The sequence below is a fragment of the Macaca mulatta genome, chromosome 13 (assembly GCF_049350105.2).
Source record: "Macaca mulatta isolate MMU2019108-1 chromosome 13, T2T-MMU8v2.0, whole genome shotgun sequence".
Classification (NCBI taxonomy): domain Eukaryota; kingdom Metazoa; phylum Chordata; class Mammalia; order Primates; family Cercopithecidae; genus Macaca; species Macaca mulatta.
Window position 1 is genome coordinate 9,543,543 of NC_133418.1, and position 15,852 is coordinate 9,559,394.

General features: G+C 44.6%; 1 protein-coding gene across 1 annotated transcript in view; it reads right to left on the reverse strand.

Annotated features, from left to right (window-relative positions):
- Window positions 1-8,998: 8,998 nt before the first annotated feature.
- RFX8 (regulatory factor X8) overlaps window positions 8,999-15,852 on the reverse strand; it is a 76,582-nt gene continuing 69,728 nt past the window's right edge. The window contains exons 14-15 of the mRNA XM_015112972.3: window positions 14,114-14,430; window positions 8,999-9,358 (exon numbers count right to left, since the gene is read on the reverse strand). Of these exons, the coding sequence (XP_014968458.2) occupies window positions 9,182-9,358; window positions 14,114-14,430 (494 nt within the window). The 3' untranslated portion in view covers window positions 8,999-9,181. The remainder of the gene's footprint in view (window positions 9,359-14,113; window positions 14,431-15,852) is intronic.

The following is a 15,852-nucleotide window of genomic DNA, read 5'->3' on the forward strand; positions in this document are numbered from 1 at the left end:
CTTGCAGGCTGCAAGCCCGGCCGCGGGGGCCGCCAGCAGCGCTAGTGCCGGGGAGCCCGGCAGCGCCCCCCTGCGGCGGATCCCTGCAGCCGCGCGCCTGGCTCAAAAGTCCAGGCTCGCGGAAGACCAGGTTCCACGCACACGCCGCGCATCCTGCGGAGTCCCCCTCGCGCGCCAGGTCCCGGGATGAGTTCGTGTCCTGCAGGATGGCACAGGTTCCGCAGAGGGTGCGCGTTCAAATCCCGGCTCCATACACACCTCTGCTCAACAGCTGTGAGACCTGCCAAGCCACTTAAACTCTCTGTGCCCATTTCCTTCATTAGCTGACAAAGATAATATCTACCTCTTAAGGATGATGGATGGGAAGGTTGAACGATTAATATTTGAAGAGGCTTAGAACGGTGCGTGGCATGGAGGAAACGCGATACAGTAGTCCCCTGGTATCTGAGGGGTATGGTTACAGGACCCCCGTGGATACCAAAATCCAGAGATGCTCAAGTCCCTTATAAAAAACGGTGCAGCATTTGCATAAAACCCGTGCGCAGCCTCCTTTGATATCTAAATTGCTTGTAAAATGCCTAATACAATGTAAATACTATGTAAATTGTTGTTTACTCTATTTATCAGGTAATAGGACCAGAAAGAAAGCCAGTATATGTTCAGTACAGATGCAATCACCCTTTTTTATTTTGTATTTTTCTGATGAAGAGTCTTGCTCTGTCCTCCCAGGCTGGAGTGCAGCGGCACAATCACAGCTTACTGCAGCCTCAACTTCCCAGGCTCAGGTGATCCTCCTGCCTCGGTCTCCAAAAGTGCTGGGATTACAGGTGTGAACCACTGCGTCCAGCTTTTTTTTTTTTCTTCAAATATTTTCAGTCTGTGGTTGGTTGGGAACCCACAGATACGAAGGGCTGACTGTATTTAGTTAACTAGACACAAGGTAAGGATCGTTACCATCATCTTATTAGAGGAGAATACTGAATAAATGATGGAGGTAAGATTAGCACCAATTCCATCTGATGCCCATTCTCTTTCTCTGCAAGGACGATAGCCCTTCTTACACTTTGCTGTGTCAGGAGGGCAGCGCAGCCAGTTCATCTAACTGCAGAATCAAGTTATTTGCATTTAAGCTGAAACAAACTGGCTGAGGCCACATGCACAAATACCACTTTGGCCAAGCCCCTCATTCCAGGTCACCAGAACTGCGGTCCAAGCCCTGGAAAGGAAAAATGTGGAGGAATATTGCAGGCTTTTGGCTGTTTTCTTTTCCTTTCCTCTCCTCTCCTTTTTTTCTTTCTCTTTCTTTCTTCCTTTCTTCCTTCCTTCCTTTCTTTCTTTTTCTCTTTTCTTTCTTTCTTTCTCTTTTTCTTTCTTTCCTTTCTTTCTTTTTCTTTCTTTCTTTCTTTCTTTCTTTCTCTTTCTTTCTTTCTTTCTTTCTTTCTTTCTTTCTTTCTTTCTTTCTTTCTTTTTCTTTCTTTCTTTTCTTTCTCTTTCTTTCTTCTCTCTCTCTCTCTCTCTTTTTCTCTCTTTATTTCTTTTGGAGTCTTGCTCTGTCACCCAGGCTGGAGTACGGTGGCACGATCATGACTCACTGCAGCCTGGATTGCCTGGATTCAAGTGGTCCCCCGTCCTCAGCCTCCTCAGTAGCTGGTATTACAGGCACACCACCATGCCTGTTGGCTCATTTTTATTTTTTGTAGAGATGAGGTCTCACTATGTTGCCCAAGCTGATATCAAACTCCTGAGCTCAAGCAATTCTGTGACTTCAGCCTCCCAAAGTGCTGGGATTACAGATGTGAGCCACTGCATCGGGCCCGCATTTTCTTCATCCATTTATATTGATGGACATTTAGGTTGTTTCTGCCTTAGTTATTGTGAATACTACTGAAATAAATGTTAGAGTGTAAATACCTCTTTGAGATCCTGTCTTGAATTCTTTTGGGTAATACCCATAAGTGTGATTGCTGAATCACAAGATAGTTTACTTTTAACGAACCTCCATACTGTTTCCCAAAACGGCTGCACTATTTTATATTCCCGCCAATGGTGCACAAGAGTTCTAATGTATCCACCTTCTCACCAACACCTGTTGTTATTGTTTTATAATGGCCATTCTAATGGGTGTAAGGTGATATCATTGCAGGTTTTTTTGTCTATTTGTTTAATTCTTTCTTGTTTGTTTGTTGTACAGACAGAGTCTTACTCTTTTGCCCAAGCTGGAGTGAAGTGGTAATGATCATAGCTCACCGTAACCTCAAACTTCTGTGCTCAAGCGATCCTCTCTCCTTGGCCTCTGGAGTAGCTGGGACTATAGATAGGCACATGCCATCATACCTGGCTAATTTTTATTTATTTATTTATTTAGAAAAGGGGTCTTGCTATGTTGTCCAGGCTGGTCTTGAACTCCTGGACTCAAATGATCCTCCCACCCTGGCCTTCTGAGGTGTGAGCCTCTGCACCCAGTCACTAAGTGGATTTTGATAGGAATTGAATTGAATTTGTAGATTCCTTTGGGTAGTATGAACAGTTTAACAAAATTATGTCTTCTAATTCATGAATATGGGATGCCTTTGCACTTATTTGTGTTGCCTTTCTTTTATCAATATATTATATATTCTATATATATAGAAGAGATTAAGGGACTTAAATCATATGTATATAAAATTTAGTTAATGGCTACAAATTTGAAGTGTGTGTGTATATATATAAATCACGTATATAGTATATATGATTTATATATAGTATATATGACATATATAGTGTATATATGATTTTAAATATATATACAGTGTATATCTAGAGTATATATATGATTTTAAGTTCCTTAATCACTTCAGATTTATGGCCATTAACTTCAAGGGGGCATTGGCCCTGCCTGGTAGTGCTCTCCTACTTCTCTGATTCATTCTCCTCCCCTTATAGGAGACCCTTACTCCTTTCCTTTCTCCTACTTTCTTCAGGTCTCTTTTCAAATTACACCTTGTGAGAGAGGTCTTGCTTGAATGCCCTATAAGAAGCAGCATCAGGCCAGGTGCGGTGGCTCATGCCTGTAATCCCAACACTTTGGGAGGCAGAGGTGGGCAGATCACCTGAGGTCAGGAGTTCAAGACCGGCCTGGCCAACGTGGCAAAATCCCGACTCTACCAAAAAATACAAACATTAGCTGAGCATGGTGACGCACACCTGTAATTCCAGCTACTTGGGAAGCTGAGGCAGGAGAATTGCTTGAATTGGGAGGCAGAGATTGCAGTGAGCCAAGATCGCGCCATTGCACTCCAGCCTGGGCAACAGAACAAGACTCTGTCAAAAAAAAAAAAAAAAAAAAAAAAAGAAGGGAGCATCCACATCCCCATAGTGAATTTTCACTATAACACTTATATGTATTTAAGATATTTTGCTTTTATTTGCTGATTAGCTCAGTGTCAGTCTTCCTGTACCCGGAACATAAGCCCAAAAAGAGCAGAGATTTGTCTATTTTATTCATGGTTGAGGAAACAATGCCCAGAGTGTAATGCTTTGACATGCTGAGTACTTCGAGGGACAGTGGAAGAGCCTCAGAAGCAAAATGTCTTTCTGGCCTTTTTCTACCCTTCTTTCTCCTGCTCCTGTCTCTCCCACAAGGCAGGCCATAGGAACCAGAATTTCTCTTCCCGAAGATGGATCATAGAAATTAGGACCCCTCTCCTTCAAAGACAGCCATAAAGCCTAGAAATATGACTCTAACTCCCTCTGCCTTTCTGTAAAGGAGCTGGCCATAAAGAGATTCTTGGACCCACCTTGTCTGAGAGTAGGTCTTGAGACCTCATTCCAGAAGGGGTCCTGCCCTCCACCTGGGAGAATGGAATGACACACAGAAGGAGGAAGAAGAATCTGAACAGACAGGCCTTGCTGGGTTTGCCCACTCAGTCTATTACCATTAGATCATTCACTTTTTGTCCAATCACATTTCTTCATGGTTGTCCATTCTTCACCCAACCTAAGCATGAAAATGGACAGTTTCCCCTGAGTCTTTGAGTCTTTATTTCGGCTTTCACGTCACATAAAGCTTCGATGATACGGTTTGGATCTGTGTCCCCGCCCAAATCTCATGTCGAATTGTAATCCCCAACGTTGGAGGTGGGGCCTGCTGGGAGGTGATTGGATCATGGGGGTGAATATCCCCTTTGGTGCTACTCACTAATAGTGAGTGAGTTCTCGTGAGATCTTGTCGTTTACAAGTGTATAGCACCTATCTTGCCCACTGCTTCCTGCTCCAGCCATGTAAGATGTGTCTGCTTCCCCTTCACCTTCTGCCATGATTCTAAGTTTCCTGTGGCCTCCCCAGAAGCCAGATGCCACCATGCTTCCTGTACAGCCTGTGGAACCATGAGCAATTAAACCTCTTTTCTTTATAAATTACCCAGTCACAGGTATTTCTTTGTAGCAGTACGGGAATGGCCTAATACATTGGATTAAATATTATATACATTTGTTATGCTTTTCTCTTTTTTCTTTTGTTATAGCAGTGTTGGCCATGACCCTTATGGGTGGGTGAGGAAAGGTATCACAGCTTTCCACCCCTACAATCCCAAGTGTTTAAAGAGTACCTGGTAAAAGAAAAAATACATGACAAATACTTAATTTTGGAACGCATCACTGTAAATTTTTGATCAGATACGTGTTTCTGAAAAATCTGTCTGCTGCCAGCATGTTAGTGGGCTACCAACTTATCATCATGAGTGAACACTTATGTTCCAAGATACATGTGGGTGCAGCTATTATTACTGTGAAGAGTAATGTGATGTGCCTCTTTCTGTACTCACCATACCGACAATCAGTAATGTGCCCTAGCGGGATATCTGTCTGTACAGGTCTCATTATTATTCCTATTTCAAATTACTGTTTCAGAAAATAATATTGCTTCTATGTACACTAACGGATCAAATGTTTGTTTCCTATCGAGTTAAACTGCATGGAAGGTAGTGCTGTAATAATGTCACAATTGATGGGGGTGATTGGTTGTGGAATCTGCAGATGGCCAGGATCTCACTGCTGCCTGAGGACCCTGAGTAGGTCATTTCCACCTGGGAACGGAGCAATTGGGATAATGATTTAGATGTTATTTTGAGTGAGCTGAACTGGATAAGGTAGGTGGTAGAGTGATGTGGTTGACAACTCCAGTTGTTTGACACCTCCCTGCATCCATACCCATTAGGAGTACCTTATCTTGCTAACTCTGAGTTTGGCAACATGACTTGCTTTGGTCAATGGTACAAGACCACACTTGGTGCAAAAGGAGGTGTGAGCCAGGCGCGGTGGCTCAAGCCTGTAATCCCAGCACTTTGGGAGGCCGAGACGGGCGGATCACGAGTTCAGGAGATCGAGACCATCCTGGCTAACACAGTGAAACCCTGTCTCTACTAAAATACAAAAAAAATTAGCCGGGCGAGGTGGCGGGCGCCTGTAGTCCCAGCTACTCGGGAGGCTGAGGCAGGAGAATGGCGTGAACCCGGGAGGCGGGGCTTGCAGTGAGCTGAGATCCGGCCACTGCACTCCAGCCTGGGGAGTTTTTCAAAAAAAAAAAAAAAACAAAAACAAAAACAAAAGGAGGTGTGAAAACATGCTTGTGTGTTTCCATGTCTGCTTTCTTGGACTCCCTCCTGCCGTGAGAACATGCATGAACTGGCCCGTTGAAGGAATGTGGGAACCACATGGAGGACAGCTGAGGCCATCCTAGACGAGCTAGCTGCTACACACCTGTCAGGAACCTTGGAGAGCTGAGTGAGCCCAGCTGAGATTTGTTGAGTCCAGGCCAGAACAGCAGAACCAGCTACCCAAGCAAACTATGGACTGGTGAGGAATAATATATAGATGGTGGTTGTTTTAAGCCATGAAGGATTAGTTTGTTATACTGTAATAGTGAACTGATCCATCGTACAAGCAAAAAACGATCTTTGCAACCTGCTCTGTGGATTCTTTATGGCTAATTCTTTATGGCTAAACTAAGAAAAATCTAAGTTTGGGGTAGGGGATGAGGGATTTCCTGTTCACATTCATGTTCACTTTCAAGTAATAGACCACCAATTACTTTCAATCATAGGAACGATCTCTGTTCAGTAATTAAAATGTCAGTGTAATAATCAAAATGTCAAACTTTATTAAGATTGACATCTTCTCCTCTCTCCTGCTAGCTGCTTTAGGATTTGAGGGCTGAGGTGGGCAAGGCAGATGTGGCTGTATTCTTTTTCATTTTTCTCCTTGCTGGGCCTCATGTCTCAACTCATCAAGGAAGGGAATTGGGAGTTAAAAACAAAGACTTGCCTACGAGGCAGGTGCAGCTCTATTCTCACACCAGAGCTTGTTGGTCCTGGTGGCTTGCTTTCTTCCTCTTTTTCTTTTCCTTCTTTTCTTTCTTCTTTTCTTTTTCTTTCTTTCTCTTTCTCTCTCTCTCTCCCTCTCTCTCATTCTTTTTCCAGACAAGGCCACACTCTGTGGCCCAGGCTGGAGTGCAGCAGTACAATCATAGCTCACTGCAGCCTCAACCTCCTGGACTCAAGCTATCCTCCCACCTCAGCCTCCCAAGTAGCTGAGACTACAGGCACTAACCACTATGCCCGGCTAATTTTTTACATATTTTGTCAAGACGAGGGTTTCACCATGTCGCCCAGGCTGGTGAAAAACTCCTGAGCTCAAGCAATCCAGCCGCCTTGGCCTCCCAAGTGCTGGGATTACAGGTGTAAGCCACTACGCCTGGTGGCTTTTCAAGCCCAGCTCGCTTTCTCTTGAAATCCTCCTGTGTGCTTTTTAGTCTTTCTTCCACCAGGAACCTCCAATCCAATCCCCATAAAGTGGGCAATGCCACTTATTCATTTAAGACAGGGTCTCGCTCTGTCATCCAGGCTGAAGTGCAGTGGCGTGATCGTAGTTCACTGCAGTCTTGAACTCCTGGGCTCAAGCAATCCTCCTGCCTCAGCCTCCTGAGTAGCTGAGACTACAGCCACCTGCCACCGTATCCAGCAATTTTTTTTTCTTTTGTAGAGATAGGGTTCTCATTATGTTGCCCAGGCTGGTCTTGAACTCCTATGCTCAAGTGATCCTCTCACCTTGACCTCCGAAAGTGTTGGGATTATAGGTGTGAGCCACAGTGCCTGTTCACCTTCTATTTTTTAAGATACACTTTTATATATAACGTATGCAGAAACGCAATCAAGTCAAATCACAAACTTCGTGACACGGTTTCGCAAGGTGAACACACTGCACTGTATGGCTACCACCAGCCCAAGAATGGGAGCGCCATGAGGGTTCCTGGCATAGACTTCATGGAGTCGCAGCCTTGACAGCCATTTTTAGACCTGATATAAGCTGTTTGAAATCCAGCTGAACTCTGTCATCCTTGTCCTCAGTGAGACTTCTCCTCTCTGTGTGGTGTTTGCAATATAGCCTGCTTGTTCCTCATCCCACTGATGCCAAATCCAGTTCATGCCACAGCTGCTGGCTGTGGAAAAAATCTAATGGTCAACACTGGAGTCATGTAAATGAGTTCCCTCCTTTATGCATGTTTTCTTTAAATGACCCAGATCCACAAGTCCTGAGGGAAAGCCTGAGGAATAGCTCCCTGGGCTTCAATAAAGGCAGGTCCCTCAGGCTCAACCACAGGCTGGTTGAGCTCCCTGCTGCCTCCAGACTCCTCCTGGCCCTCCTAGTGATTCAGTGTCCCTAACCTCTCTGGGTCTGTGAGCAATAAACTTCTGCTTCCTGCATGTTACTTTCACCAACACACCCAAACTTTACTCTCTCCCCCATCCACCCCATCAGGGCTCTCCTAGGCAGGTCCCAAGATCAAATAAGAAAGAAATCATAATAATACAAATCACGACAGTCCCAGAACTCCCTCCTCCTCTCTGTTACTACCCATCCTCACCCCCTATCCTAACGTCTAACGCTACAGAGAAACAATGAAAATTGTTTTCTTTGGTAGACTTGGGCATTCAAGGACAGAATGCTCAGAATGACTTCTGCTAGCTCTTAGCTAATCAGTTTACCCCAAAATATGCAAACAAAATTCACCGTTCCCAGACTTACAGATCCTGCTGTTGCCTCTGTTCTGTGACTCAGTCCACCAATTGTCTACTTACTTACGAGCAAACACATGACATGCAAAGTCACTGAGCAGTAAGCAAAAGAATAAATGTCTCTGACTCATTCTTCAACAACAACTCCTCCCAGACAGCTTGAGATAATATATTAAATGTAGTTGAAAAGGGCTCTTAAATATGATTTTTTTAACCATAAAGATGAGTAATTCTTAATGAACCTACAGACGTATAGTTCCTGTGTTTAAAATTTCTAAGCATTTAGGGAAATGTAATTCATTTCATAAGTAAATGTAATTCATTCCATATGTAAATATACATGAAATTTAGTTCCTTTCATATGTAATATGAGATCAATAAAATATTCTCTATTTTTTCCATGTATACTGGAAATCATGTTAAGCATGAATTTTAAAATTCCTTTTAAATATTATAATCAGTTACATAAAAATGGATTTTGTGTAACAATGATCTATTCCTACTTTCAGCAGTTTTTAGGATTTTGCTACAAAAAGAGAACTAAAGAGTGATTCAAAGCAGGACATTAGCCTCTGCTACAGACATTGTTGCATTCAAAATTCTCTCACTTTAAGAAAATTGGGATAGTGAACCAAAGGTGTTTAATGGACCAGTGAGTGAGTTTAACAGTGATATCACATTGATTTTTTTTTTTTTTCTGTTCCTCACTGCCTGAGGGGATCTATCTACAAATTGTATTTCGATCGAGGCACCACCAAGGGGAGGAAAATATTACCACTGGCATTTTACTGCTTGTACCAGTTGGTATTCTTCGAACTTTTTCTTTCTCTGGAGCCTTAACCATTTCTTTACTCCCAAGAAGCATTCTCAAATTTCTTTTCTGCTGTGTCTCAAAATAGAAATACCCGGAAAGCCCCAAAAGAAAAGCAACACAGGCAAAAATTATTCTCCAAATCAGTTTATATATTGTATCAAAACCACCTCCTTAGGAATACATAAACATAAAATAGACAATGCTACATCTATTATATACATAACATCGTCTTCCATCAATAGAAAAACTCTAGTATTTAATATTTTTAAGAATGCAAGTCTATCAGTTTTCTTATTCTCTATACAAATAAATAATCTCACACATTAGCATCGCTTTCTCTGAAATAAATGTCTTCAGAGCTTTGGGGTACATCTGATATCTGAATCACAAATTGTTGTCCATCTTTTAGGGTTATGAGGGCTTCTTGTCCCATAGGAAGGCTGAGTTTAACTGCGCTTTCGGTGGTTTCATCTTCCAACAGCACTTGGATGAGCTGCAAGAGGGAAATGTTTAAAGGGAAAAGGTAAAAAGAGACAGTTATACTATTCCTTGTTGCAGGAACTACCATTGGAATTCTTCTACCAAGCCTGTGGTCCCACCCTGGGATGTAAAGGAGAAGTTCATGCATTTATTCTTTTTTTTTTTTGAGATGGAGTTTCACTCTCGTTGCCCAGGCTGGAGTGTAATGGCGCCATCTCAGCTCACTGCAAACTCCGCCTCCCCGGTTCAAGCGATTCTCCTGCCTCAGCCTCCCAAGTAGCTGGGATTACAGGTATGTGCCACCATGTCCAGCTAATTTTGTATTTTTCGTAGCGACAGGGTTTCACCATGTTGGCCAGGCCGGTTTTGAACTCCTGACCTCAGGTGATCCACCTGCCTCAGCCTCCCGAAGTGCTGGGATTACAGGTGTGAGCCACCGTGCTCAGCCCATGCATTTATTCTTACTAAGAGAACGCCTGATTTCTCAGGAAAACACTCAGGGTCCAGTGAGGACTCAGTGGGAGGCTTTGCAAGGCAGGGATGGTGCAGGGGCGGGGAGCTGATGGGCTCTCTTTAGGGAAACGAAGAGGGCTCTGCAGTTTGTGAGAAATGTCCTCGTGAGAGCAAACCAACACTCTTCTTTAACAGACACCGGAGAAAGCAGCTGAGTCGTGAAAGTCGGGAGGGAGCCTGTGAAAGGCACCCACGGTCTCCATGTGGTTGTAGCACCCACCAATTTGGGGGTCTCCAGACGGCTACTAATCCCCGCATTCTCAACAAGTCTCTGGAGCTGACATACTCGGCTCAAATTCCCACACTGGCTCTCCTTCTCCCATTCGTCAAATAAACCATTAATTTGTGGAGGGCGGGAACCTATGAAAACAGCAATCTGGTATTGGTGACTCAATTGGGAAGTAACAGATTTGAGAGGTGTGGAGGTTCCAAGTTAGTAGAAGCTCTCTTCAGCCACTTCACCTGACGAGCAAGTCTTCCTGTCGGAGAATGGCGAAGGTACCATCACTCCCTTAGCTCCAGGAAACTTGGCCATGACTACTTTAAAACCAATAGAAATGTATTCACTTGGTCTGATTTCATCAATAAACCTCCTATAAGCTAGTGTATTTTGACAGAGATGTGTGCACCGTAACTTCAAATGCAAGGTTCATGAAAGTTGTCTCATTCTTTCTCTCAATTCGACAAAAACCATCACCACCCCATGAAAAGATGTTTTTCTTTTTCAAAAAATTGTTTTCACCTTTATCTTAGAGGTGAAGAGACACTTAAAAACATTTGTTTTGCCCTGCTGTAATCCTGGAGTACATGACCTAAATTTGTTATTTGATATCATTCTAGTTTTTCACTTTGTTCTTAAACATGCCTTGGCATCTATTTTGAACGCCGCTAGAATGTAGAGGAGGGACAGATGGATATGGCAATCCGGAATGCTGACTTCAGTTGTTACTGTAGGTGCAGGCCAGAGCTAAACTGTTCAGGGAATGAGGCTGCCACAGCTGTGCAGCTGAATGGGGTGTTAACTCGCGGCAGATGAATGCAGATGGGACACGCAGGGTGTGCTTTTTTGTTCATGATGAGTGCAAGTACTGAATAATGGATGCAATGAAAATCAGATGAGCGTAACTTTTTGGTGTGCTTGTTTAAGTCATTATAGCTAATTCAGCAGGCAGGAACGAACAGAAGTAGGTTTAATTAATCTCTAATGTGTATTACCTTGGATTACCTGACATTCATCTGCTTGTATTGCTTTATTATGTAGTTCAATTAAGTATTTAATATCTTCTCTATTGTTTCCACCCATTAAATACAGGTCAAACCTCATTGCAAGAAACTTCAGAGAAGCTAAGGGATTGGGACAAGAGTGTCAAGAGAAAGTGTTCAGCTTCCCCCGTGGTGGGGAAATAACGATGATGACCAGTGGTTACTGGGTACTTACTATATTCTAGGAAATGGTCTAAGCATTTTACAACAATTAACTCATTTAAACCTCCTAAAGGGTCCTATGGAATTAGACATGAGTATCCCCATAAGTTAAGCAATGTGTTCAAGGTTCTAGCTAATAAGGGGAAGAAGTAGAATTTGAACCCAGAAATGTATGAACCAGGATTGCCCTTATCAGACTTCAAGGTATTTTTAATAATTAGTCTCAAGTAACCAATTTTGGAATTAAAGCAGATGGTAGAAAACGCTCTCAGGGAGAGAATGCTGAGGACAGTCTTCGAAGGATCTGTGGAGGTGTAAATTCCTGTTCTCCCAATGATTAGTGAGGTGACCTTGGGAAAATTACCCAACCCTTTAAGATCCTCAGTTATGCCAGTTGTAAAGTGGGGTTGATGGTAACACCTATTTCATTGAGATGAAAATATGCATTTAAATACTCAGCTCCGGGAGACTGTCAGCGTCTGTTCTTCATGCCTTCTAACTGTGGCTGAAGAGGTAAAAGCTTACTCCTGGTTACCTTGCTGACTAAGCATGTGTATGTAATTTGACTAACATTCTCCACTTGGCTGAACTTTAGTCCAGCTCTTGAACCTTCTCCTTCGCCCACTTCCTTGTAAAATCCAGTTTTAGCAAGAACTCTGCTGAGTCACTTTAGCAAGAATGCCCCATCTCCACATCTGATCAGTTTCCTCATCCTCTGCCGGCCTCCAAGTGATGTCCGGTCACCCCAGCCGGCTGGACTTCTACAAGAATCCTGTTAGGTGGGTTTAGCCAGAATCCCCCTTACCTCTGACATTTCTTCTTAGTAAGTTCCCATCCACTGACCCCCACCCGGCTCCTGGGCTACAAATTCTGCACCCGCCACCCTGTCCCTGCTATACTCAGAGTTAAAGCCAATCTCCCTCCCCGACTGCAAAAGCCCAGTGGAGATGGTCCTGAATAAAGCCTTCCTTACAGATAAAGCCTTCCTTATGGTGCTTTAACAAGTGTCACTGAAAGATGTTTTTGTTTTTCCTTTAACAAATTGTCATGCTACACTCCGACCTCTTGCCCCAGCCGGTGAGCGCAAAGAAATTGCTTTACTTGGAGATGAACACTGCAGCCCAGCATGAATGCTGGCCCGGCTAGGGCTCTAGGGAATGCTGCAGAGTACACTCAGGTACTTCCCACTGGCGGCCCCTGGAGGGCTCTGCCGCCAGGTACAGCAGCAGGGAGAGCCATTCTCCTAGGCATAGCCTGGCCAAGCCATCGCCTCTTCGGATCTAACTGGGCCTTGTTTCTGCCAACTGCCTGGAAACACCTGCTTCCTGAAAGCGCCTTAGCTGCCACCAGCTAAGGAGGCCCAGCTCTCATCAGCACCCCCAAGTTGGGGTCAGTGTTGCACTACGGCATGCTTCATTGACCATGTCTGCTTTTTTCACATGGACACTCATGGAGGAGGTGAGTTTCTCATTTACAGACAACATCTGAATCCACCTCACAGAGAACACTGAATGCACCTGGATGTGTGACTGACTATCTCAAAGTGAGAAACAAAGACCAAATGCAGATAGGGAACGGGGAAACCTGGAAGACGCATTTCCCTGGCTCCTGGTTTTTTTGTTGTGGTGGTGTTTCTTTTTTTTTTTTTTTGATCTAGGGAGGTGTCTTGTCCAAGCGTTGCTCAATAACAGTGTGTGCAAGATCTCTGCAACTGGAGAACTCAGAATGAGAGTTTGCTCAAGAAGGGAAGGGCCCTGGAAGGTTCCTAGTATTCTGCGGACTCTAACACGTGAAGAGTTTTAGGCTGTGACTCATTGCCATGGCCGAGACCACTATTAACCTGCTTCAGGTTGAATGATTGCACCTGCTTCAGTTTCCTATTAAGCACAACTCATCTGTGCAGAGGGGAACTTGTGGGCACAAAAAGAAGAAGATGGATAGCGGCTAAACATCAAACATGTGCACAGAAATTAGTCCTAAGACAATTGCTGTCAGTGTTTTTTTAACCAGCTCACTCCCCGCTCCTCAATGCAGGCATTTCTGTTGTTCCTCCGTCAGCCCAGCTCTGCTTCACGGCACTGAGGTCCATGTCCGACCTCTCCAGCCTGCGTCCTGCACTCCTCAGGGCATAAAACAACCTCCTGTCGAGGGTTGTAGGTGAAGAATGGACTTGAGATCAGGCAGGCTGGGGCTCCAATCTCTGTTCCACTATTTCCTTGCATTTCCTTACTGTGTGACTTTGTGCAAGTCACTCAGCTTCTGTGAGGCTCAGTTTCCTCATCCATCAAATGACAATGACAAGAACAAATACTCTACAGGATGGCATGGCTTTCAGATAACATACACAGGGGCTAGATAGTAGGTGTTGGGTAAATAGCAACTCTAATCTTTATGTCTTTCAGCAGGTATCCCAATGTAATCTTTTCAAAATCCTCTCTGTTCAGACCACCCGACATTTCCTTTCTTTGAACACTAAGGGCATTTCCAGTGCATGCCCCTCAGAGGTGACACACCACCGCTAGGTGTGCTATTGCTGAGTTAGTCTAACCAGGCCAAGTACACTCTGGGAAGGCAAGACAGACCCAGGCCATCCAGAGGGTCCACACTTCTAATCATGCCAGGCACCTATTAATGTTCCACAAACCCGAGCCGACCAGTAACCAACAGATAGTGAATTAAGCTCCCCCCCCCACCTAGGGTAAAGATGACTGTAGAATCCTTTATCATTGTTTGGACAAAGTGATCTTGAGGGTTTTCCTAACCACTTGTGGCTCTTATTCCCCTTGAAACAGCTGTGTGGAAGCGGGTCCTGGGGTCCTGGTGTCCCTACCTTATTGCCCGTGGCAGTGTCCACCAGGAAGCCCAGGATCCTGAGGACCATGTTGCTCACACCCACAGGATATCGGCCCTGGTCCACGTGTGTCGGCGTCACCCCCAGTGACTCCACACTGGGGCAGGCACACGTCTGGGGCCATGAGGAATTCAGAGGGTGGAAAAGTGCCTGGTCTGGCTGGCCAAGAGTCGGGTCATCTGGTAGCATCTCCTTGACATTCCCCATGTCCTCCTCCTCCTCTTCCTCCTCTAGGCATGACTGAAGTGTATGAATCACATATTCCAAAAGCAGTAAGTGAAACAGATGCCAGGAGCCTACATTTAGATAGCAACCAAAAATGAATACATTTGATAGACAGACAATAAAAAAATCACTGTGAAACTAAGAACTTTTCCGTGGCTAACACCTGTGTACGTGAGCCTCGTTCCAATAGCTGACCCTGAAGGGGCCTGGGTGGGCCTCTTACGTAGCATCCATCAGTAGAAAACCCCTGGCAGGGCAGCTATTGGACAGAAAGGACTGAAAGCTAAATAGCCTAAGCCATGAAAAGGAACTTAAAATCCATCCAGTGTGAGATGGGAGGAAAGCAAACCCTACAGGGAACTGGGTGCTGCTCCCAGAGCTGGAGAGGGTGCCCCTCAACCTCACTGCGCCCCACGTATGACCCACAGGAACGTCCAGAAGGGGCGGGAGGAAATGGGGGCAGCGAGCAGAAGGAAGGCTGCTGCTGTTTTGTGGTGCTTGAGACGTAGTGCCCTGCCCCTCTCGCAGACCCTGTGGTTGCAGTTCTTTGTGTGGAAGTGAGTAAGGAGGCCGGCTGGCGTTCCACCTGTGAGGCATCTTCTCAGGTGGGCCTGCAAGTGCTGTCGTCAGAGAGACAGGAGGGTATGCGACTTAGCTGAATGCTCCAAATCCCAAGGCCTTTGCACTCCCAGAAAGAAAAACAATCATTAATGTTTGCTTGAGAAACGGGGGGAAATCTGGCCTACTGCTATTGTTAAAAGGTAAGTTTTAAATAAAGGTAAAACCATGACTCTTACAAATATAAAATGGACACATCAGGCTGGGCACAGTGGCTCACACCTGCAATCCCAGCACTTTTGGAGGCCGAGGTGGGCAGATCACGAGGTCAGGAGATCGAGACCATCCTGGCTAACACGGCGAAACCTCCTTTTCACTAAAAAGTACAAAAAAATTAGCCGGGCATGGTGGCACGTGCCTATAGTCCCAGCAACTTGGGAGGCTGAGGCAGGAGAATAGCTTGAACCCAGGAGGCGGAGATTGTAATGAGCTGAGATCGCGCCATTGCATTCCAGCCTGGGTGACAGAGTGAGACTCCATCTCAAGAAGAAGAAAAAAAGGACATATCAGAGGTTTTATTTAACTCATTAATTAAATGATATATTACATCTTATTGCCACATCAGTTAAGATGTTGCCACTAGTTCAAAAGAGAATTCAAAGTACTAACTATATACTACAGACAGAAAAGAATGCTGACAGTGACAAATAGATGCAAAAGGGATCTGTCCTCAGGGCAGTGTCAATGGCAACCACCTGATACAACCAACTTGTATTTCTGTGGATGAGGGTCATCTGCATTATCAGTTTGCTGCAACTTTACAGAGCTATAAAAATAACTCAAAGACAATGGAAGGTAGAGATAACCCAGAAGGCTGTGCCAACCTTTTGTCCATTTCAAAGCCTTTTGTCCATTTCAAGTAATCTTTTCATCCA